The sequence below is a fragment of the Leuresthes tenuis genome, unplaced genomic scaffold, assembly GCF_036924035.1.
Source record: "Leuresthes tenuis unplaced genomic scaffold, fLeuTen1.0.hap1 SCAF_22, whole genome shotgun sequence".
NCBI classification, from domain to species: Eukaryota; Metazoa; Chordata; class Actinopteri; order Atheriniformes; family Atherinopsidae; genus Leuresthes; species Leuresthes tenuis.
The window spans coordinates 1,911,773-1,936,722 of record NW_027325376.1 but is presented as its reverse complement, the minus strand read 5'-3'; the positions used below and the strand labels follow the sequence as shown (position 1 = coordinate 1,936,722).

The 24,950-nt window shown below is 45.4% G+C and overlaps 3 protein-coding genes across 3 annotated transcripts; all 3 read right to left on the bottom strand.

Annotated features, from left to right (window-relative positions):
- Positions 1 to 1,724: 1,724 nt before the first annotated feature.
- LOC140282142 (uncharacterized) lies at positions 1,725 to 8,416 on the bottom strand. The gene is made up of 6 exons (XM_072376724.1): positions 8,138 to 8,416; positions 7,796 to 7,862; positions 7,539 to 7,651; positions 5,790 to 6,034; positions 5,619 to 5,713; positions 1,725 to 3,431 (listed from the first exon to the last, which is right to left on the bottom strand). The coding sequence occupies exons 1-6, from the start codon at positions 8,352 to 8,354 to the stop codon at positions 2,174 to 2,176; spliced, it is 1,995 nt and encodes a 664-aa protein (XP_072232825.1). The 5' UTR covers positions 8,355 to 8,416; the 3' UTR covers positions 1,725 to 2,173.
- A 6,393-nt stretch (positions 8,417 to 14,809) lies between these two features.
- Positions 14,810 to 16,364, bottom strand: LOC140282177 (uncharacterized). The gene is made up of 6 exons (XM_072376751.1): positions 16,305 to 16,364; positions 16,151 to 16,186; positions 15,674 to 15,949; positions 15,349 to 15,594; positions 15,123 to 15,263; positions 14,810 to 14,965 (listed from the first exon to the last, which is right to left on the bottom strand). The coding sequence occupies exons 1-6, from the start codon at positions 16,333 to 16,335 to the stop codon at positions 14,865 to 14,867; spliced, it is 831 nt and encodes a 276-aa protein (XP_072232852.1). The 5' UTR covers positions 16,336 to 16,364; the 3' UTR covers positions 14,810 to 14,864.
- Positions 16,365 to 18,488: 2,124 nt separating this feature from the next.
- Positions 18,489 to 20,531, bottom strand: LOC140282330 (high affinity immunoglobulin epsilon receptor subunit alpha-like; the record flags this gene model as incomplete). The annotated part of the gene is made up of 4 exons (XM_072376910.1): positions 18,489 to 19,541; positions 19,671 to 19,847; positions 19,921 to 20,166; positions 20,246 to 20,531. Coding segments are annotated over 4 exons (810 nt in total), but the record flags the coding sequence as incomplete, so codon positions are not given.
- Positions 20,532 to 24,950: the final 4,419 nt, after the last annotated feature.

The following is a 24,950-nucleotide window of genomic DNA, read 5'->3' as shown; positions in this document are numbered from 1 at the left end:
ATATATTCTTTCCCTCCTTTATATACCTTCCCCTTCCAAGTGCCCTAAACCTAAAGTCCACCCACACTGTAAAAAATAAAAAAATTATGTTGATCATTTTTACGGATCTAAGTAAATAAGATTTAAAAGGCTGCTGATAGAAGTTGGTGCAAATGTGTGTAAATCTGAAGTTGCTCCAGAGGTCCAGTCAGAGCTCGTCTAACAGGTGTAACATGAGTAAATACTGTTGAAAAGGTCGTTAAACTGAGTTTCATGTCTGTGAGCGGGGAGAAAAATGCAAAGCAGGAGTTAATCCTCGGGTCACATGTTGTCTGTCGATTCAAATAAGGGAATAAAGCTCATTCACTGTGTGTTTAATGCAAATGTGTGTGGACTGGTTGAGTCTCATTGAAGCTGTCGGATTTATCAGGATCACGGCACAAGTTTCTAAAGTAAAAACCAATCAGGTCGGCTGAGCTGACGCCCGTTAAAACAAGTACAAATACACGCCTTTTACGCCACTGTCACGTGTTTACGGGGCTGCATTCAATTCAATAATACTGTTTATTATCATATATATAATACTAGAATATCAATCAGCTGACAAACATGTAGAAAGTTTAAGTGCAGCAGAGAGGAAGGTGTGGTGGGAACCTTCAGAGGTCTCCATCAGTGGGTTGGGCTGCTGTTTCTGTAGCTTAGCAACAACTCAGCTGATGATGTCACCCTGTAATCCAGGATTCCACCATCTGTTGTTAACCAGCTCTGTGATCCTCCTCCTTTACTGTTAGCGCTCTGTCTGCAGTCTCTGTCTGCCCGGATAGTCTTAAAGCTGAGCAGAGAGCTGTTAGAGTTGTTCCTGCAGCCAGGTCCAGGATTCCACCATCTGTTGTTAACCAGCTCTGTGATCCTCCTCCTTTACTGTTAGCGCTCTGTCTGCAGTCTCTGTCTGCCCGGATAGTCTTAAAGCTGAGCAGGGAGCTGTTAGAGCTGTTCCTGCAGCCAGGTCCAGGATTCCACCATCTGTTGTTAACCAGCTCTGTGATCCTCCTCCTTTACTGTTAGCGCTCTGTCTGCAGTCTCTGTCTGCCCGGATAGTCTTAAAGCTGAGCAGAGAGCTGTTAGAGCTGTTCCTGCTGCCAGGTCTCTGCCTGATATTCCTGCTGTGTCCTCATCAGGGCTCCAAGCTCGTCTATTTTATCCAGCAGAGATCTCACATTTCCCCTGATGATCAGGGGAAGAAATGCTTTAAACTTCCTCCTTTTCCTCCATTTTATTCCTGCTCTGCATCCTTGACGTCTGTTTTTATGTTAAATCAAGATTAGAATCACTTAATTGAAATAAATGTGTTGAATGGCTGAAATAAAATGAATGTGTAATAAACTCATTATTAAATGAGCTGAAGAGTAAAACTGTGAAACATCTGGTGTAGCTGCAGCAGTTTTCTGATTAAAATGTGATTCAGGAAACTAAAACAGGATAAAGAGGGAACTCCAAACTTCATCAGGCATTTCATTAACCAGAAAGTCCACTTCAGTGCTTTAAAAAACAACTAAAAAGGTCGAGGCAGTCCTAAATAGGAAGGCTGAGAGAGGAAATAGGACATAATTTATAAAAATATGAACCTAAATGTTTAAAATTTGTTTGAGGAACTTAAATAAAGTAGTTCTGATGGAATTAAACAACATAATTCATAATAAATCCAGCAAAACTAAGTAAAAACTTGGCTTGAGTGAAGTCTTTTAGCTACTTTTTCTCAGAAGAGGCTGAAGGTTTTGGGTTTTAAAGATGAGACGTCAGCTGGAAGGTTTTAATGTGAAGATAAAGACTGGAAACGTTTCCCTTCAGGAGGTTAAACTTCCACCAACTGGTCCGTCAGCAGGATCACCAGAAAAAGGAAGAACTCTTTTTGGTGTAAATCAGAGTCACGTGATATCAACATTTAGCTGGAAGTGTCAGCTTCACAGAACCAGAAGGCTGCTGACACCGACCCGTATTTTATTATCCACACCGGGAGTTATTCTCATACTTACAATAAGAAGAAACATTGAATTAAATAGAGGAAAACAATCATTTAGTTTTCTCAGAGGTCAAACTGCAGTCAGCGCGGCAGCTAACGGTCAAACTGCAGTTGCCGGTCAGTGTGGCAGCTGCCGGTCAGCGTAGCAGCTGCCGGTCAAACGGCAGCTGAATGTCAGCGTGGCGCCGCGGCCGGAGCAGCCTGGTGGCTCCTCATGTGCGTTTTCAGGCAGTGGCTCTGGGTGAAGGCTTTGTCGCAGAAGGAGCACTTGTAGGGTCTCTCTCCGTTGTGCGTCCTCATGTGGACCGTCAGGTACGTCTTACGAGCGCAGGTTTTCCCACAGATGCCACACACGTACGGCTTGGCGCCCGTGTGGATGGCCATGTGGTTGTCCAGGTGTGTCTTTCGTTTGAAGGACCAGCCGCAGTGCGGGCAGCGGTACGGCGTCTCCCCCGTGTGAACCCGCATGTGGATGGTCAGGGGGCCCTTGGTGGTGAAACCTTTCCCGCACTCGTCGCAGTGGTACGGCTTCTCGTTGGTGTGCGTCCTCATGTGGATGACGAGCTGCTTGCTGGTCAGGAACATTTTGCAGCAGACGTCGCAGAGGAACGGCCGCTCTCTGCTGGTGTGAATCTTCTCGTGCTGCTTCAGAGTCGTGGGCAGCTTGAAGCCCCTCCCACACACCGGGCAGCCGTGGGGTCTTTCCACAGAGTGGGTCTTCTTGTGGCGGGACAAAGACCGGCTGTCTCGGAGGAATTTGCCGCACACGCCGCAGAGGTAGGTCTTGCTGTGGGAGTGAGTCCTGATGTGAGCTTTCAGCTGCGCCTGCAGCTCGAACGCCTGCTGGCAGACGGGACATCTGTGCCCGCGCCCGTGGAGTTTCTGGTGCTCCTCCAGGGACACCTTTAATGCAAACGCTTGGTGACAAACTTGGCATTCGTGCGCCAGCTGCCCCGAGTGCGCCGCCACATGCTCGCTGAGGGTTAGATCGCTGAGGAAAGGCTCTCCACAGATGTGACAGTCGTCAGTTTTGTGCCGACTCAGCAGGTGATCCCTCAGCACCTCAGCGGACTCTCCACAAACGCCGCAAACACTTCCTGCTTCGCCCTCGTGGCTCCAGGCGTGTTGGGCGAGTGTGACCTCTGAGGCGTTGGGAGCTCCGCAGACTCTGCAGGGAAACGCCGCGGCGTTGTTCTCAGTCTTTATCCGAGCAGAAAGTTTCGCTTTGCGTTTCTCAGACGCCTTTGACTGTTTGGAGTCGCTCTTCTTCTGCTCTTCATCGCTCGCGTCTGGGACCCAGCTGCTGTCGCTCTCCAGCTCGCCGTCCATAACGACGTCTTCACCATCAGCCGCAGAGTCCTCATCTTCAGCATCAGTTTCCATACGTTGCTGAGAAGTTGATCTGCTGCCTGCGACCTCCTGATCAGAGCCGCTGTGAACAAGAAAAGATTTAATGATCTGAATGACACGGCAAAAAGTTACCTTCTAACCTTTAAAGTGTCCTGATCAATAGTTCTGCAGCTTTCTGAAACCTTTAAAGTGTCCTGATCAACAGTTCTGCAGCTTTCTGTAACCTTTAAAGTGTCCTGATCAACAGTTCTGCAGCTTTCTGAAACATTTAAAGTGTCCTGATCAACAGTTCTGCAGCTTTCTGAAACCTTTAAAGTGTCCTGATCAACAGTTCTGCAGCTTTCTGAAACCTTTAAAGTGTCCTGATCAACAGTTCTGCAGCTTTCTGTAACCTTTAAAGTGTCCTGATCAACAGTTCTGCAGCTTTCTGAAACCTTTAAAGTGTCCTGATCAACAGTTCTGCAGCTTTCTGAAACCTTTAAAGTGTCCTGATCAACAGTTCTGCAGCTTTCTGAAACCTTTAAAGTGTCCTGATCAACAGTTCTGCAGCTTTCTGTAACCTTTAAAGTGTCCTGATCAACAGTTCTGCAGCTTTCTGTAACCTTTAAAGTGTCCTGATCAATAGTTCTGCAGCTTTCTGAAACCTTTAAAGTGTCCTGATCAACAGTTCTGCAGCTTTCTGGAACCTTTAAAGTGTCCTGATCAATAGTTCTGCAGCTTTCTGAAACCTTTAAAGTGTCCTGATCAATAGTTCTGCAGCTTTCTGAAACCTTTAAAGTGTCCTGATCAATAGTTCTGCAGCTTTCTGTAACCTTTAAAGTGTCCTGATCAACAGTTCTGCAGCTTTCTGTAACCTTTAAAGTGTCCTGATCAACAGTTCTGCAGCTTTCTGAAACCTTTAAAGTGTCCTGATCAATAGTTCTGCAGCTTTCTGAAACCTTTAAAGTGTCCTGATCAACAGTTCTGCAGCTTTCTGAAACCTTTAAAGTGTCCTGATCAATAGTTCTGCAGCTTTCTGAAACCTTTAAAGTGTCCTGATCAACAGTTCTGCAGCTTTCTGAAACCTTTAAAGTGTCCTGATCAACAGTTCTGCAGCTTTCTGAAACCTTTAAAGTGTCCTGATCAACAGTTCTGCAGCTTTCTGAAACCTTTAAAGTGTCCTGATCAATAGTTCTGCAGCTTTCTGTAACCTTTAAAGTATCCTGATCAACAGTTCTGCAGCTTTCTGAAACCTTTAAAGTGTCCTGATCAACAGTTCTGCAGCTTTCTGTAACCTTTAAAGTGTCCTGATCAACAGTTCTGCAGCTTTCTGTAACCTTTAAAGTGTCCTGATCAATAGTTCTGCAGCTTTCTGAAACCTTTAAAGTGTCCTGATCAACAGTTCTGCAGCTTTCTGTAACCTTTAAAGTGTCCTGATCAACAGTTCTGCAGCTTTCTGAAACCTTTAAAGTGTCCTGATCAACAGTTCTGCAGCTTTCTGAAACCTTTAAAGTGTCCTGATCAACAGTTCTGCAGCTTTCTGAAACCTTTAAAGTGTCCTGATCAACAGTTCTGCAGCTTTCTGAAACCTTTAAAGTGTCCTGATCAATAGTTCTGCAGCTTTCTGGAACCTTTAAAGTGTCCTGATCAATAGTTCTGCAGCTTTCTGTAACCTTTAAAGTGTCCTGATCAATAGTTCTGCAGCTTTCTGAAACCTTTAAAGTGTCCTGATCAACAGTGCTGCAGCTTTCTGAAGCTCTTTCACAGGTTTTCTTTGGACATTTTCTGCTTTTTCACTCATTTTCAGTCCTTGTTCCTGAGCATTTTCAGAGGTTTTTTCTTTGTTCAGCCACTTAACTCTGACCTTTGACCCATTCGGGCAGAAAAAAGGCTCCTAACTCAAGGGATGAACCAGTGTTGTGTCGACACAGAACAGACAACTTAGCAAAGAAGCCATTTTAAACTGGATCTTTAGGCACTTTGTTACCAGCAGCCTGTCACAGAGACACATCATTTGTTCCCATTTCTTTAGCTGCATCTATGAAAAACAGCAAAGAAAACACAGTTTGACAGACAGAAAATAGGATTTCTGCAGCAACAAGGTGATTCCCAAAGAGCTATTAGCTGAAAACTTGGCATATCTCAGCATGGTGTGCAGTGTGTCCTTAAAACATTTGAGGAAACTGGACAAGTGGAGGACAAAAGAAGAAGTGTCAGGCCTAAAAAACTAGGTACGGTCCCTTATTTTCCTTCTAAGGATCATGGTAAAGGGGCTACATGCATGAATTACCTCGTTTGCTGCCTGGAGTCGTCACAGCTCAGTGTGGCAGAGCTGCTGCTTACTGCCTGAAGAGGGAGAATCTCCTCCTGAGGTTCCTCTCGTGTCTGAAAAATTAAAGCCGCTTAACATCGAGAGCCAGAGAAAGCAGGCAGCTCACTCATAAAGCAAAGGAGAACCTACCTTCAGTCGGATGTGGACTGCTGACCTGCCGAGTCCGGCGCCGCCGATGTTTTTGAGGATCTCCTCCGGCGTCACCGTCTTCAGTTTCAGAGGTTTCAGTCTCCGCCTCTTATCCGAGGTTAAAATGTCAAAAGGTTTGTCGTCTCCCGCCAGCTGAGGGACGGCGGACCTCAGCAGGCCCAGAAAGTCCGCCTCCTGCAGGCCTGGAGGACACCTCAGCGTGAGGAGCGGACATTTCTGCATCACTGGAGGAGACGAAAACCAACACAGGATGAACTTTAAATGCAGGACTGGTTCTGAGCTGGACCGATAAAAGCAGGACGAGGAGCGGTGCAGGGCGGTGGGTCCACTCCTTGGTTCCATCAGCGCCCACATGTCACCTTCACGACTCCCCCTGCTTCGTATTAAACGTTTAAAGCAGCACAGAGAGGTGCAGAAAACAACCAGCTTGTGCCAGAACCAGGCTGCTGTTACAGTGGATCCGAGTTATTTTAGCTTCAACAGGCTTTCAGTCGGACCGAGACCAGAGAAACACGAGGCAGCACCGATGAACGCCAACATGCAAACGCCTGTGAAATGTTGCTTTTATAAACTGCTCTGCTCCACCTTTATACGGGAACTTTAACTCTTTATTGGATGTTTCTCATTCACAACTGAGCCGATCATCATGTGATCAGTGTGTCACTTTGGATCGAACAGAAGAACTAACTGAGGAACTAACAGAGGAACTAACAGAGGAACTAACAGAGGAACTAACAGAGGAACTAACAGAGGAACTAACAGAGGAACTAACAGAGGAACTAACAGAGGAACTAACAGAGGAACTAACTGAGGAACTAACTGAGGAACTAACAGAGGAACTAACAGAGGAACTAACTGAGGAACTAACTGAGGAACTAACTGAGGAACTAACTGAGGAACTAACTGAGGAACTAACAGAGGAACTAACTGAGGAACTAACAGAGGAACTAACTGAGGAACTAACAGAGGAACTAACTGAGGAACTAACTGAGGAACTAACAGAGGAACTAACAGAGGAACTAACAGAGGAACTAACTGAGGAACTAACTGAGGAACTAACAGAGGAACTAACTGAGGAACTAACAGAGGAACTAACAGAGGAACTAACTGAGGAACTAACTGAGGAACTAACTGAGGAACTAACTGAGGAACTAACTGAGGAACTAACAGAGGAACTAACAGAGGAACTAACAGAGGAACTAACTGAGGAACTAACTGAGGAACTAACTGAGGAACTAACTGAGGAACTAACTGAGGAACTAACAGAGGAACTAACAGAGGAACTAACAGAGGAACTAACTGAGGAACTAACAGAGGAACTAACAGAGGAACTAACAGAGGAACTAACTGAGGAACTAACTGAGGAATTAACAGAGGAACTAACTGAGGAACTAACTGTGGATCGAACTGTTCATCTTCCAGGTTTAGGACAACCAGAACTGTGTCGTGCTGAGATGTTGCGTCCTGACGCAGAGGAACGACCTGCAGGGGAACTCAGGTTCACGTGTGACGGAGGAATTGTAGCCTGATGCTCCTGTGGTTGGTGTAACCCTCAAAGAGCCCAAAGAACTGTTTGGTGTCGTTTCTGTTGCAGCATGTTTGAGAGCTTAATTACAACGTGTGAAATGTTGCTGTTTTTCTCAGCAAAAAGCACTGAAAACTATCTTTAAAGTTCCACGAATCATCTACTCTTGACCCGTTAAATTGATGCGTTTACGATGAAATTACCGTTTTCAGAGAGCGCGCTGATCTGAGAGTCCTCCAGGATGCGGATGCTGAGCTCGATGGCCTTCTGCCTGCCGGGCCTCCTCCTCTTAAACTGACCTGGAGGCTCTGACCACCTGAGAGATGAAGATTAAAAGCATGTTAATACACGAAGACGGAAATCATTCAGCCTAATCAATATGTAACAAAACACAATCAGTCACAGGAATTAAACGACATATTTCCACCTCATATTCACACAATAACAAAGCTGTATGAACCTCGATGGGCCGGTCGAGTCATCTTCACCCTCCTCTTCCTCCTCACAACTCCTGCTGCTTTTTGCCCCTGAAGAAATATTAGGCCCACTTTAAACGTATAATGACAGTTTCTCACTTAAAAAGCTAAAAGTGTGCTCGTTGGTCAGTTCAAATTAAGCCGAATGAGAGACAAAAACAGCTTTTATTAAAGCAGCTGCTTTGGTTTGGTTTCTCCTTGCATATTCATTTAATTTTGGTGAATTTAATTCAAATTTCAAAGATATTTTAATAGAGTTCTGCAGCTCCTTCTACAAACACACGCTGCCCTGTTTAACTTCTCCTGACATGAAGTTGTTGACTGACCGGCTGAGCTCACGGAAACCTGCAGGACCTCCAGCTGTCTCCTTTGGCGGTTAATCTCCTCTCTGAAGCCCGAGGCCTCCTCTTCGTACGCGGCTACAAATGTGTCTAAAATCGCTAAGATTTCGCGGGTCGTGGCGTCGAGTCTCTCGGAAACAGCTGCTCGCAACTTCTCGGCCTTATACATTTTACTAAAACCCTCCGCTGTGTTTTCATTCATCACAGTAACAACATACACGTATCAGTTAAAAGCGTCACCATCCGGGGCGCTGTTTTCTATTGTGATGCACTTCCGGTTTCCGACCAGGAACGGAGAGCTACGTCGAAGGTTCCGCTAAAACATTGACGTTCAGAAACTTAATTTAATGCGATTTTAAAAGGTTGTACAAATAGGTTGTATCACATTGGTAGAATAAGATGTACAGTTGTACTAGATTATCAAAGTTGTTGCGTAAAAAACAGAGAAAAAGGCACAACAGTGAAAGATATTCCTGTCACAGGCTGCTCACTTTCACCTTCCTGTTCACAAAAAACACAATTGAAGCTGAGATTGAGTGCCCTGTTGACGGTTGCATCTGTAAACAGTTTGATTCTTATACCACAGAAGATAATAAAGAAAGCAATGAAGCTCCTTTCTTTCGTGTTTAGGGAGTTCAGACAGTTTTTTTATGGCCGCTAACCCGTAAACTTCAGGTTCATTTCACTCAGTTATGAACCATTTTAAGTATCAAACCCCTTGATTTCCACATGCTCTTTATTGTTATAATATTTGCTTCCATTTAAGGGCAATCTCATAAATATGTGGAATAATCTGAGCTGTGGGCTGCTCTTAGTTGTTTTGGTGCTGTTGTTGGTCCCCTAACTTTGCTCTGGAAAAGAGTCAAAATGGACAAAGATCTGCTTTGTGATGGACTGTTAAGATGTTGAAGTTTGTCCACTGCAGCTGTTGCCTGAGCTTTTACCGGTGCTTGTTTGCTATTTATAGTTTTTGACGCTTAACTCTATTTATTGTGAAGTCAATTGTTGTTGGCACAAACTAGCTAACTTCGACCCAATCAGCCTGGCTGTTGTTAGCTGTTTAGTCTGTTTGTCCACTTTATAAACAAAAAAAACCCCCAAAAAAAACCAGGGGAACCAGTATTTTCAGTAGATTTTATGGATTTATTACCCTCTGTGCCGAAAGCCCTAAAAGATTGGAAAAGAATGGCTTTATCTTAAAAACTACAAGGAGTTATATCCTCAGTCCTGAACAATTAAAGTGTTTTAAAAATAAAACAGTGCTGCTCCAACACTCTAACCTTGGCTGGGGTTTTTCTCTAAATACACACCTGCAGGTCAGTGCTTCTCACAGTGCTTTTGTACTAAAGGCTACGATTCTACGCCAGATCATAATTGGCCATGACAGAATGATCTGGCCAATCACTGGACCCAGCTGACTCAGCTGCTCTCCATGCAGCCAGGGAGCTCTAATAGGTGAATATTGACAGATAATTAAACAGTTACTCAGTTAAAATGTTCATCTTGCACCTTTACTAGTGATCATCCCAAAATATGTCATATTATCGTCCTCTTAAAAGATCGCACCCCAAACTGGGCACGTTCAACCACAAACCTCACCAGTCAGTATCGTATCATTATGATCAAAGACTTCAAAAATCAATATTTGACTCCCCGAGTCAAACAGTAAGTTAGTGGCAGAACCATCAGTTTAACTTTATCCTCAATAAGATGGATATTTTATTGCCGCTGCGTAGAGATTCAGGAGTTTTATTTGTCACATACATAATCACACATAGTATAATGTGCAGTGAAATGTTATTTTTACCTGCTACCAAGAATTAAGGATGAAAATTAAATATAAATATGTTGAATAAAAAAAAAGAAAAAAAATTGGCACAATAATTCCACACAAAATAAGAAAAATAAGAAAAATGCTTCGGTAAAAAAAAAGCTACTGCCAACCCGGCCTCTTAGAGCACCCGTCTGTCTCCCTTCGAGGCCTCTTCAGGCTACCACCATTATATTATAAGGTACTAAAGAGGCATTAATCAGGACAGGGGACCAAAGCCTGGTCATCCTCTGAAGTGCACATAAAAAGACTCACAGAGACTCCTTGGTCCCTTCGTGGTTGATGAGGTTATCGATGCCTCACGTCTCAACTATACTGAGATTCACACCAGTTTTCATGTTTCCCAGCTGAAGTCACTCTCTCCCTGCCAACAATAACTCTTCCTCTCCCTCTGCACAGACTCCAAGTGGCCACTTGTTCCAGCCTGATTAATCATCCATCCTCCATCTCATACTGTAATAAATCTGTTAGACTCATTATCTGCCATCTATGCCTTGGGTTCAGAAACTGTGAAACCATGACAACAGCCCACTAATTGATTGAGATTAAAAGGAAATATATATATATATATTTACATATACAATATATATATACATATATATATACAAAGTTTAACTTATACACTCAAGACATAAGAAAAAGAAAAGATTGAACAACTTGAACACGTTCAAAGCAGTTCAGAACAAACAGAGCAGCTGTTGCCCCTATAAAAGTGATCCTTAGGACCATAAAGCTTCAGATGAGAACACAAAGGTCGACACTCTGCAGCCTATCAGAGAAACTGAACTAAATACAAGCTGATTAATCATAAACTGAGCTGATGTTGGCTGCTTAAAGTCGGCAGCGTCCTGTGATGCTGAATTTAAGGCAGAAACTCAAAGAATCGGACACACCTGAACACTCACTGATGGGAAGAAACTGCAAACACGTTCAGATTTCTGCAGGGGGATATTTAACAGAGCTGGAAGAGGAGGGGGGAAGTAAGTGAACACACCTTTTGAGTTACTGATAACCAAAGTGAAGATAAGCTTCCAGGAGGCTTATTGCACTCTCAGGTGAGCTGGTTGGATCGACACGTCTCAGGTAAGCTTTGAAAAATCACATTTTCTTCTGATTTTGGTTCTCAGTGTTTCAGCAAATTTAGATTTTATTTGTCCACATTTCAAAGAAAGATCTCAGTTCCAGGCACAAAGAAACAGGCTGTTGCACGTTTATGCTCTGACTGACTGTTCGGTCCTGCCTCCTCTCCAGGTTTTATTCCAGCTGTAATAGTTCAGATCTTCACTTATATACCTCATAAAATCATGGCCATGGGTCTCTGGAAAAAAGGTAGTTTTATACGTTACTGGAGCCGTAAGTTCCTTCTTCCATCTAAAGCTATATTTTAATAATTCAACTGTTGATGAAATGTTGAGAGTTTACCTGCTTTTCTTCTGATTTTGAGGGAGTTCATGATGGCGGCTCTCAGTGTTTCAGCAAATTTAGATTTTATTTGTCCACATTTCAAAGAAAGATCTCAGTTCCAGGCACAAAGAAACAGGCTGTTGCACGTTTATGTTTAAGTATCTTTAAGTCAGTATGACTGACTGTTCGGTTCTGCCTCCTCTCCAGGTTTTATTCCAGCTGTAATAGTTCAGATCTTCACTTATATACCTCATAAAATCATGGCCATGGTTGGTGTCTTCTGGGAAACAGCTCATTTTATACTTTACTGGAGCCGTAAGTTCCTTCTTCCATCTAAAGATATTATTTTTAATAATAAAACACTGCTGGCTGCTTTAAAACGCCTGTTCACGTCTTTCTGCATTGTTTAATGTCATGTTTTTATTTTTCACAAAAGGTTACATGGCTGCTCTGAAGACGTCAAACCAGAAGTGGAAAAGCAGATAAATCAACTCAGAGAACAACTGGAGAAGGTTGAGACGGAGATAGAGAGAAACAAGACGGAGCTTCTGTCAAAGGAGAAGGAAATAGCTGAGAAAGAAACAGCATTTGATAAACCAGTGGAATTATTAAGAGAGAAAGAGGAGCTGCTAAAGTCTCAGTGGAAATTAGATGAGATGAAGAAAAATCTTAAGAGACAGATGCTTAACTTGGAGAAGTTGCAGGAACCTTTAGAGATCTTTAACTAATGAGCAGAAACACAGATGTTCACAGCTGGTTAGCTTCACCTAACAGACAAAAATTTAAAATCAAACTGCATTGAATTGATTTAATATAATATAACCGTATTCATGATGGCGGGACAACAGATGGACTGATACTGTGTTAAATTACACTGTAACAGGAAGTCATTAGAGAAAACTACAGTAAAAGGTCCTTGAAGGGTCACTTTAAAGTATTCTAAAAGGGTAAAATAATACAATCATTCTCCATCCATCCATAATCTGACGCTTCTCCGGGGGTCGGGGGGGCAGCAGCTTTAACAGAGAAACCCAGACCTCCCTGTCCCCGGCCACTTCCTCCAGCTCTTCCGGGGGGACCCCGAGGCGTTCCCAGGCCATAGTCTCTCCAACGTGTCCTGGGTCTTCCCCGGGTCTCCTCCCAGTGGGACGGGCCCAGAACACCTCCCCAGGGAGGCCTCCAGGGGGCATCCTAACCAGATGCCACCTCATCTGACTCCTCTCAATGCGGAGGAGCAGCGGTTCTACTCCGAGCCCCTCCCAGATGACTGAGCTTCTCACCCTATCTCTAAGGGAGGCCCAGACACCCTGCGGAGGAAACCCATTTCGGCCGCTTGTATTCGCGATCTTGTTCTTTCGGTCTCTACCCACAGCTCGGGACCATCGGTGAGGATGGGAACGTAGATTGACCGGTAAATAGAGAGCTTCTCCTTCTGGCTCAGCTCCTTCTTCACAGCGACGGGTCGGTGCAGAGCAACACTGCAGACGCTGCACCGATCCGCCGTCAATCTCACGCTCCATTCGTCCCTCACTGTGAACAAGACCCCGAGATACTTGAACTCCTCCACTTGGGGAAGGATCTCATTCCCGACCTGGAGAGAGCATTCCACCCTCTTCCGGCTGAGAACCATAGTCTCGGATTTGGAGGCTGATTCTCATCCCAGCCGCTTCACACTCGGCTGCGAATCGCTCCAGTGAGAGCTGAAGGTCACGGCCTGACGCCGCTAACAGAACCACATCATCCGCAAAAAGCAGAGACCCGATTCTGAGGTCAGCAAACCGGACCCCCTCAACGCCCTGGCTGCACCTAGAAATTCTGTCCATAAAAGTTAGGAACAGAATCGGTGACAAAAGGCAGCCCTGATGGAGTCCAAACCTTCACTGGAAACGTATCCGACTTACTGCCGGTAAAGCGGACCGAACTCTGACATTCGGTCATACAGAGACCGAACGGCACCTATCCAAACTGCACCCCCCACAGGACTCCCCGAGGGACACGGTCGATCACCTTCTACAAGCCCACGCCATCATTCTACTATCATATTATGGTTTTAATATTTTATATAGATCCATACAAAAAACGAGGAAATCTGAGTCCAGGTTTATTGATTATCTAATCAATAACTAGCAAGTCACAGCAAACAAGACTGAAACCATGTTATTGGTAGAAAAGTCCAAAGAATCTGGGTTGCTCTGAAAATTATATGTATTTTTTATTCTTTAATGCAACAAGCTGCCGGTTAAATGTAGAAATGAGTCCAGAGTGGGAGTGGGTCTGATGTCAAGTGGTAATTAATTAAGTTAATTAGAGTTTAAGTTAATTAGGGAACTTTAATCTATACTATAATTACTTCCTGATGTGCTGACATGTGATTTCACATTGAAGGAGGAACGACTTCCTTTCATGACTGGAAAATATTGTGTTCATTTTGAAAATAAATTTAATTAAAAATGACTCAAATCTTTTTTAATCTTTTTTCTGAAATCTAAAATTTAACAAAACAAGGAGAGTTCAGTTAGAGAGACCTGAGGATTATTGATTGATTGACTGATTGATTGACAGGTCAGTGAATGGTTCAGAGTGTTACCTGTGGCTCTGTGTCGATATAAAGACACCATGAGGAGGGTGGAGATGAAGTACGGACAGAACACCAGCAGGTGGAGGAGCAGTCTGAACACAAGGTGGAGGGAGGCTGAGGCAGGGGCGGAGCTAAATATGTGGGCGGAGCTGCATATATGGGTGGGGCTGTGGATGTGGGTGTGGCTTAATATATGGGTGGAGCTAAATATGTGGATGGGGCTACGGATATGGGTGGGGTTGTATATATGGGCGGAGCTGTAGGTGTTGGCGGAGCTGCATGTATGGGCGGAGCTGTGGATGTGGGTGGGGCTTAATATATGGGTGGAGCTAAATATGTGGGCGGAGCTGTGGTTGCAGGTTTCTCTGCAGAGAGAATCCCACCTGGTCAGGTGACTGTCCAATCCATGACTCCGAGAGAAACCCAGAACCAAAACACCATCATGTGACTTTTACAGGCGGAGCTCCAGGACATCCCAACCGGGCCTGGATCCAGACGGGTGCCTTTATTTCCCTTTTCCAGGAGAGGTGTCTTTCTTCAGCTGGTGCTGTTCTGTCGGGTCTTTGAAGTGAGCCTCATGATGTCAATAAAGAGCACTTCAGGGCCTTCAGGAAAAAAGGCTGCTGATGCCTCCTATTCTGCAGAGGAACTGACACAGATATGATACCAGATAAAAACCACAAACATCCTCCAACTGAAACAATTCATCACGATGGCAAATAAAAAACTGAAACAAATACCAGACTTTATGTTTTTATTAAAGGGAAAATACAACAATTTCCTCTAAACATCAGGTGGATGCTGCCAGATGTTGACCTCAGAAACATTTTGGTTCCAAAGTTACAACTTATTGGATGTTAAAGAAGTCACAGCAGGCAGAGACTGATGAGATGTTCAGCTCAGAAGTGATGCTCTGTGGTGACATCATCATAGTCATCATCCAATCCCTGCTCAGCCTGGGTGGGTGGGGTCATCGCCGTGGAGACGGGCAGTTTACTTCCTGTAGTCAAAGCAGGTGAGAAAGGAAATGAAGAAAATTTAACAAAACAAGGAGAGTTCAGTTAGAGAAACCTGAAAATCATTCATTCATTGATTGATTGATTGATTGATTGATTGATTGATTGATTGATTGATCAGTGAATGGTTCAGAGTGTTACCTGTGGCTCTGTGTCGATATAAAGACACCATGAGGAGGGTGGAGATGAAGTACGGACAGAACACCAGCAGGTGGAGGAGCAGTCTGAACACAAGGTGGAGGGAGGCTGAGGCAGGGGGCGGAGCTGCAGATGTGGGCGGAGCTGCAAGTTTCTCTGCAGAGAGAATCCCACCTGGTCAGGTGACTGTGGATGAAATAAGTGTTGAAATGACAGTGAAGCTCCTCACCTGTGACAGAGAGCCAGCTGGGTGGAGACTCTCCATGACTGCTGATGGTGCAGCTGTAGAGGCCTTCATCAGACCTGGTAACAGGGTGGAGGGTCATGTGACCTGTAGGCTCAGCCCTGATGAAGGAGCCATCTTTATAGAAAGCAGCTGGGAGGTTGGGGGGAGGGGTCTCTGTTTGACAGCTCAGAGTGACGTCATCTCCCTCCATCACAGGGAGGACAGGACTCTGCAGGATCACTGATCCACCTCAACACAGAGACAAACTACAGCATTTCATCCATTTCCACACAGCTTCATCAGCACTAACTCCACAGTCTGATCTTACCAGTGACAGTGAGGCTGATGCTGTTACTGGCTGCTCCCTCTCTGGACTCACACCAGTAAACTCCACTGTCCCATGTGAATGTGTAGCTGATGTTACAGGAGGAACCAGCTGCTTCTCCCCATCCTGATCCACACTGAGTCCTGGTTCCTCTGCTTGTGTTCCTCCTCAGAGTCCATCCAGCAGAGCTCCTGTCGTCCTCCTCACAGCTCAGAGTCACAGAGCGTCTAATAAAGAACTGAGAGCTGCTGGGACTCACAGTCAGACCAGCTGCGAGGGCTGAAATGACCCAACAGTGATGGTTTCCATGAATTAGACATTGAATAAGCTCAGAGTGTGACACAGAGGAGAGCTGGAACAACAAAGTCAGAGCTGAAACAGTTTGTTTCTCTCACAGTAAAGACACCCAGAGAGTTGCTGCTGTCAGACAGGGTTTCTGGGACAGAATCAGAGTCAGACTGATAGAAGAAGTTCACTAACCTCGGTTTGTTGTGCAGCACAGCAGTGAGCTCAGAGCTGGAGAGAAACGACACTCAGGTCAGCTGGAGCTTTAATGACTGCTCTGCTGTGGGAAGCAGCAGTGATCATCTCTCAGCATTTACACACCAACACACATCCAGCAGATGGGACTCACCCAGCAGCCTCTGGACAGATGTTCCCTCCATTCTGCAGCTGGATGAAATGAGACCAGCAGCACTTTGACACTCAGTAAAAACCTCCTCTTCCTCTTTGGGCGCCACTACATGTCAGAGGCTCTGAGAGTTTTTCTGTGAAGCACCAACCAGGAAACACTCTGACACCAGAAGAGAAGCAATAACCCACAAACAGGTCACATGGTCACATGGTAACAAACACTGACACAGTTTACGTGTTGCATGTTCACTTTTATAACCAACTGCATGTTTAATTTGCACCAAAAGTCATTGCACAGCTTTATGAACACGTGTGTTGCAGGTGTAGTGGTATATACACAGGTACATGATGGATTTCCTCCTCTGGGCACGAAGATTTGCTCTTTATCTACTTTCATGTAGAAAATTAGAGTATTTTGATGAACTGTTAACTTTAAAATGTCGCTTTTTGAAAAGAAATACACATAACACACAAATACTCAGCTGGAAATAATTGATTTTATTCATATTAAGTCTGAACTTGCACATTAAAGTTCCCATGTAACAACATATTTATAGATTTACAGTCGAAGAAGGAAGTAGGGAGGCTGCTCCTCACCACAAAGGGCCCAGCTTGCTCTGATTGGTCCGTTTAAATTATCTCATCAGGCTCCTCCCACAATTTCCTAACAGCTCTGAAATTTAAAATTCAAACATTTGCATTCAAACCTGTTATAATGCCTCGAAATCCAGGACATTTTTGAATAGTTTTAGATGTTCAGCACTGCTTGAGGAAGCATTGAGGCTGATTTACGTAGTCAGGGTTTGTTTCTAATCAGAGTCCCTGCTTTAATTAGCAGGAAATGCTGAAACCCTGGATCTTCATGTTGGAGCCAACACTGAGTGTTCAACAGTCCAGTCACCAATAAGTTTTATCATCTCTTGTGAAAACAAGGATTAATTCTCATTTTCTGGACAATGCCGGTGATTTAAAGTCTGCTGATGACTAAGAAAGGCCTCACAGTGCAGCAGTCTCTGCTCCACCAAAGACATGAAAAATGCAAAAATCCCTACAAATACCTACAGAAATGACTTGATTTTCTTTACTTTGCCAGATACGGGTGAGTTAAAGTCCAAGAAGGGCCATAAACCAACATATGCAAATATATAAACAAAGCCTTCATCTCAGCTGAGTGTGATTTATTTAACATCTTTCAAACACAAGTAGAATCCAAACTGCTTTATGAAGGAAAAGCAAACTCTGACGTTAACAACCAAGGCAAAAAGATAACAGAAAGGCTTCAAACCACTCATGACAGCAATTAAAATGGCAATAAAAAGGCAAGAATTTAAAAAACAAAGGTTTGAAGCGTTCAAAACACAAACAGAAACATATATTTAAACAAGGAGCTCAAAGGCATATAAATGAATTATAGAATATTCTCTTTAAAAGAGGTCAGTTAGAAACTTCAACTTCCTTCTCCTGAGAAGGATTTTAACCTCTTTTCTAAACTTTACAGGGAGCCATTGTAGCTAGGCCAGGACTGGAGAGATGTGGTCTCTCTTGGTGGTATCGGTCAGGACTCTGGCTGCATCATTTTGGATCTACTGAAAGATCTTCAGGGAACTGCTTGGACAGTCAGCTAAAACGGCATCGCAGCAGTTCAGCCGACATGTAACAAATGTAGGGGCCAATTTTTAACATCACTTTGGCACAAGATGCTCCTTATTTTTGTGATGTTTGGAAAAAGGAAAAAGGTAGCTCTATAGACCAGTTTAATGTGAGAGTTAAAAGACAGATCCTGGTCAAAAATGACCCCAAGATTCCTCACAGTAGAACGAGGGGCTAAGATGATGTCATCAAGACTAACTCTGTGGTTAGGAAGTGACTCTCTGAGCATTTTAGGGAAAAAAGAGGAAGAAGTTACAGCTTAAACATGCTTAATGCCTCTAAGAAAAGTCTAATTTTACAAACTGGTTCGTTTAATCAGCTTTCATTGATACATAGAGTTGGGTATCATCAGCATAGCGATGGATATCATATCATGTTTCCTGATGATATCGCCCAAAGGTTGCATGTATAAGGAGAACACTTCAACCTGTCTGAAGTGGTACCCTTGATTCCAGTTAAATATTAAAGTCCTGTTAATAAGAAGTTATGGTCAGTGGTAGCAATAAGTTCAGTGGCATCAAACAGGACCAGAAGAGGGACTAAACCATTATCAGAGGCAGTAAGGAGGTCGTTTATGACCTTATTTAATGCAGTTTCAGTGCTATGGTGCGCTCTAAAGCCAGATTTAAACTCTTCTATTAACCTGTTGTTCTGCAAATGGTTAATAAGTTGTTCAAGGACGATCTTTTCAAGAACTTTAGAAAGAAAAGAACAATATTGGATAAAAGGTCTGTAACTGCATCAAACATTTGGATGAAGAGTTGGGCTTTTTTAATAGTTTCTGAATCACAGCAACCTCAGAGACTTTTGGTACACGGCTCATTAAAAGAGGGAAATCAATTTGATCAAGTGCAGAAGAGTTGATCATAGGTAGAACATCCTGAAGCTGTCGAGTTGGAAGAGGATCCAACAGAAAAGTTAATGATTTAGAAGCTTTGATTGTTGAAATCAACTGAAGAAGATCAAAGGGGGGAAAAGATGTTTTCAAATGTTAAAAATGACGTCTTTCTCTATTTTCTGGGGTCACAGCAAGAAAAGGACATTTTCCACAGCTGTAGGAACTGAAAGATGAACTTTTTCCCTAACAGGCTCATTTTAATGGGTGAAAGAGTCCATAAAGCGATGACTGAGTACTGGGGGAATACAATAATCAGCAGCACAAAGGCTGTGAGTCAAACTGACCACAGAAGCACAAAGAAACCTGGGATTGTTTAGATTTTCCTCAGTTAGCTTTGAATGACATGTGGCTCTTGTCCTGCGTGAGATATTTTTATATGTCATGAGGCAGTCTTACCAGGCAAGGAACCAATGTTTGGCTTTGATTGAACGCCATTTCCTTTCGAGTTTTGTCAAAGTTTGTTTAAGGGTTCGTAGTTCTGAATGGTACCAAGGAGCCGACCCACTCTGAGACAGAACTTTCTCCTTCAGTGGACGATGTTGGCAGGTGGTACACAGCAGGTAGAGACTGATGTTCAGTTCAGTTCAGCTCAGAAGTGATGCTCTGTGGTGACATCATCATAGTCATCATCCAATCCCTGCTCAGCCTGGGTCGGTGGGGTCATCACCATGGAGACGGGCAGTTTACTTCCTGTAGTCAGAGCAGGTGAGAAAGAAAATGAAGAAAAGTTCACAAAACAAGGAGAGTTCAGTTAGAGAAACCTGAAAATCATTGATTGATTGATTGATTGATTGATCAGTGAATGGTTCAGAGTGTTACCTGTGGCTCTGTGTCGATATAAAGACACCATGAGGAGGGTGGAGATGAAGTACGGACAGAACACCAGCAGGTGGAGGAGCAGTCTGAACACAAGGTGGAGGGAGGCTGAGGCAGGGGGCGGAGCTACAGATGTGGGCGGAGCTGCAGATGTGGGTGGGGGTGTGTTTTTAGGTTTATCTGCAGACAGAATCCCACCTGGTCAGGTGACTGTGGATGAAATAAGTGTTGAAATGACAGTGAAGCTCCTCACCTGTGACAGAGAGCCAGCTGGGTGGAGACTCTCCATGACTGCTGATGGTGCAGCTGTAGAGGCCTTCATCAGACCTGGTAACAGGGTGGAGGGTCATGTGACCTGTAGGCTCAGCCCTGATGAAGGAGCCATCTTTATAGAAAGCAGCTGGGAGGTTGGGGGGAGGGGTCTCTGTTCGACAGCTCAGAGTGACGTCATCTCCCTCCATCACAGGGAGGACAGGACTCTGCAGGATCACTGATCCACCTCAACACAGAGACAAACTACAGCATTTCATCCATTTCCACACAGCTTCATCAGCACTAACTCCACAGTCTGATCTTACCAGTGACAGTGAGGCTGATGCTGTTACTGGCTGCTCCCTCTCTGGACTCACACCAGTAAACTCCACTGTCCCTTTTGACGACATACCAGATGTTACAGGAGGAACCAGCTGCTTTTCCCCATCCATCTCCACACTCAGACTGTCGTCTGCTTGTGTTCCTCCTCAGAGTCCATCCAGCAGAGCTCCTGTCGGCCTCCTCACAGCTCAGAGTCACAGAGTCTCCTTCAAACAGCTGAGAGCTGCTGGGACTCACAGTCAGACCAGCTGTGATGAAGAGGGGACGATGTTTATTATCAAAAACAAGTCTCCTGCAGCCACAGTGTCTGTGGAGTCCTTCAGGTTGAAAGTGTGACAGCAGGAGTTCACTAACCTCGGTTTGTTGTGCAGCACAGCAGTGAGCTCAGAGCTGGAGAGAAACGACTCTCGGGTCAGTTTGAGGTTTCACATTCATGAAGGCAAAGTAAAAAGAGTCGAGTACTTACAGAGCAGCCACAGCAGAGATGTTTCCTCCATGCTGCTGCTTGGTGGTATGAGATCCACTCTGTGATCAGTTCATCGTCACATCGAGGCTCCTCCTCCTGAGGCTCCTCCTCCTCTGTTGTTTACTCTCTGCTGATCACTGTGAGCAAACTTTCTTTATTTGGTGTCAGAGCAGAGAAATGAAGTGAAGACAGACAGCAACAACATCTGGAAGCACATCAGCATCTGACACCAGAACCTGAAGCAGAACATCAGAACCTGCGTGATGCCTTCACTGACTGCGTTTGAGGATTGTACGTTTATAAACTGAGGACTAACGTGTGGCAGCTCCTTTCATCTGAAATATTCTCAACATTTAAAACCCACAGAAAGGAGGATTAAATAAAAACATCAGCCTTTATTAATGATGTTGGACATTACAGAAACGAGCAGTTTCCTCCTGTAGGTGAGAGCAGGTCAGCTGACAGGAAGTGAGACGGAGGTGGTTTGTTTCCTCTCTGCTTTAACCGCTGATCTGTGGTCAGCCAGAGAACAGTAAACTGTGTGGCTGCACGCCATCAGTCCACACGCCATCGTGGTCTCTTCGCTGTTGTCGGTTCAGACGGGCTGTTTTTGCCCTGCTGTGACATTCAGGATCGGACCAGAACCAGATCAGAACCTGAGGTTTTACATCCTGTTGACTCCACATGCTGCATTCAGTGGAACTGGGAGGTGAAAACCTGGGAGTTAGATTGTTGGACCTCTGCACAGGGAAAGAACAAAGTGGGAATAATTCATGTCTTCCTTTGGGTTTGCTGCTTTTCTGTCAATAATAAACCTTCATTTAGTTCATTTTACCAATAAAACAGCCGCTTTAACGGCACCAAAGGCCCGTTGTCAAATGCTTGAACATGTCAACAGTAACAGAAGAAAGATGTTGCTTTGCTACATCAGCTGTCTGTTTGGGAATCATCTCAAATTCACAGCTGGGTTAAAGAACCCAGAGATGCAGAGTAGAAAATCCAACTTCTGCTGGACTTTTCTTTGACTTTTCCCCGTCTCAGACTGGACATTCTGAGTCTCCAGCTGCCCTCTGAAAACAGCAGCAAAGTCCTGAGTATTTCAGCCTGTTGCCACTGCGGGTTCTCTCAGCGAGACTCAGAGACAGAGGACGGTTCAACATATAGTTTATTTAACCCTTTACACGAATCGGTGGAGTCGTTCCCTCCCGGTTCGTGCTGCCGACTCCACTTCAATCTCGTCCCAGCTCCAGGCCCCCGTCCAGCACGCTACTGAGTTTTTAAAAGAGGAGAGTGATTAGACAAGTGACTGCCGGTGTACTAATCACTCACCTAGTCCTGCTCTCCTGCAGCTGATGCACCACTCCCCTCCACATACCTCCACCGCCCGACTTTGGCCGGGGAGCCGTCCGGCCCAACCTACCAAGCCCCCCCCCAACCTCGCCATGCGAGCGGGAAAGGAAGTCGGCCACCGCCATCTGTGCCCCCGGCCTATGGACCACCTTGAATTTAAAAGGCTGTAGTGCCAGATACCAGCGGGTGATCCATGCATTGACATCTTTCATTCGGTGGAGCCACTGGAGGGGAGCATGGTCCGAGCAGAGGGTGAATGGGCGCCCCAGCAAGTAATACCGCAGACCGCCCACCGGATGGCCAGGCACTCCCTCTCCACCGTCCTGTACCTGGTCTCCGGCTGATGTAAAGCACTGGGCGATCAACGCCCCGCACCTGCTGGGACAGAACAGCCCCCAACCCCCTTCCCGATGCATCAGTCTGCAGGACAAATGGGAGAGAGAAGTTAGGTGTGTGGAGAAGAGGCTCCCCACAGAGGGTCTGCTTTACCCTCTCAAGTGACGCCTGGCACTGCTCCGTCCACCGGACCGGATCAGAGGCACCTTTTCCGGTAAGGTCGGTCAAGGGGCTGGTCAGCTCCGCGAAGTTTGGAATAAATCGCCGGTAATATCCGTCCAGCCTCAACAACCACCTCACCTCTTTCTTGGTCTTAGGTTTTGTGCAGGCTGCAATCGCTGCTGTCTTGTCTACCTGTGGACGCACCTGCCCGCCGCCCAAGTGGTACCCCAGATACCGTACCTCCCTCCGTCCAACTGCACACTTCTTTGGGTTGGCCGTGAGCCCCGCCTGCCTCAGTAACTCCAGCACTGCCGCCACCTGCTGCACATGCTCCGCCCAACTGTTGCTATGGATCAGGGATCGGGAACCTATGGCTCGAGCCAGGTGTGGCTCTTTTGATGATTGCATCTGGCTCGCAGATAAAACAAAATATTCTCACTTGTTTTAATCCATCCATTGATTTTTCACGTCCTGTTCAGGGCTGCAGGAGCAATTGTCCATTATTTTAATTGGATGATACTGGACTACGTTGGCCGTTGCAGCGTAAAACAGGTAAACGCCCCCTTTTGAATCAGTCTGCTCGGTCATTAGCTCAAAGCTAACCCTTCGACGAAGAAGATGGCGAAAAGAAAAAAAGATGACGAGTATCGTACATTTCAGGCTGAATGGACTGAAGAATTCGCCTTTGTGGAGAGAGCAAATTCTGCGGTGTGTCTAATTTGCAATGACAAAATTACATCGATGAAACGGTCGAATGTAAAGCGGCACTTCGACACGCGCCATGCTACCTTTGCATCAAAATACCCGGCAGGAGACAGCAGAAAGAAAGCGTGCCAAGAGCTACTAAAATATATTATATGGCTCTCATTGAAATAAATTTCCAATTTTTTTGCTTTCATGGCTCTCTTAGTCAAAAAGGTTCCCGACCCCTGCTAACGTCATCCAGGTAAGCGGCAGCATGCGGCCGCAGCACCCGATCCATAAGGCGTTGAAATGTGGCTGGGGCCCCGAACGGAAGTGTGACAAATTGGTACAACCCGTACGGAGTGGAGAAGGCCGTTTTTTCCTTAGACTCTGGAGACAAGGGAATCTGCCAGTAGCCCTTGGTCAAATCCAGTGTCGTAAAAAAACGAGCAGTGCCCCGGCGATCCAGGAGCTCGTCGACCCGGGGCATAGGATAGGCATCAAATCGTGACAAATCGTCCACACAGAACCGGATAGTCCCATCCTTCTTGACTACAAGAAGGATGGGACTACCCCAGGCGCTGTTAGACTCCTCAATTACACCCATCTCCAGCATAGCTTCCAATTCTGCCTGAACCACTTTTCTCTTGTGCTCAGGTAACCGATAGGGACTTGAACGCACCGTCACGCCCGGGTGTGTCTCAACATGGTGTTGAATAAGGCGTGTGCGTCCTGGCAGGGGGGAGAACACATCAGCGTAATGCTGCTGCAACTGGGCTATGTCTGCTCTCTGGGACGGTGAGAGGTGGTTTTCACAAAGGAGCGAGGCGGGATTGGTCGATTTTGGGACCTCAGGCCCTAACTCATCCCTCTCTGCAATTGCCGTCACCAAGGAAATAGACTCCGCCTCTCTCCACGCTTTAAGGAGGTTGAGGTGATAAATCTGTGTCGACCCTCCCCTGTCAGATCGTACAAGCTCATAATCGACATCACCCACCTGTTGTGTGACCACAAAGGGACCTTGCCACTTGGCGAGTAATTTTGAGCTAGAAGATGGGAGCAATACAAGCACTTTATCTCCCGGTGAAAATTGTCTTAACCTAGATCCTCTGTTGTGCAGCCGCCGCTGACGTTCCTGGGCCCGGAGCAAATTCTCCCGTGACAACTGTCCTAGTGTGTGGAGCTTTGATCTCAGGTCCAGGACATACTGAACTTAATTTTTACTGGGGCTTGGACCTCCCTCCCAGCTTTCCTTAACCAGATCCAAAACCCCACGTGGTTTTCTGCCAAAAAGCAGTTCAAAGGGAGAAAATCCCATTGAGGCCTGGGGTACCTCGCGCACTGCAAACAGCAGAGGATCAAGCCACCTATCCCACTTACTACAATCCTCGTGCACAAACTTACGGATCATGGACTTCAACGTCTTATTCAGGCGCTCCACCAGGCCGTCAGTTTGAGGGTGGTAAACACTGGTTCTAATCGACTTGATGCCCAATAATCCGTACAGTTCTCTCAGTGTTCTTGACATAAATTGGGTGCCTTGATCAGTCAGGATCTCTTTCGGGATTCCGACTCGGGAGATAACTTGAAACAGTGCCTGCGCTACACTCTTTGCAGAGATGGTGCGCAGCAGCACTGCTTCTGGATATCGTGTTGCATAATCCACCAGAACTAACACAAAGCCATATCCA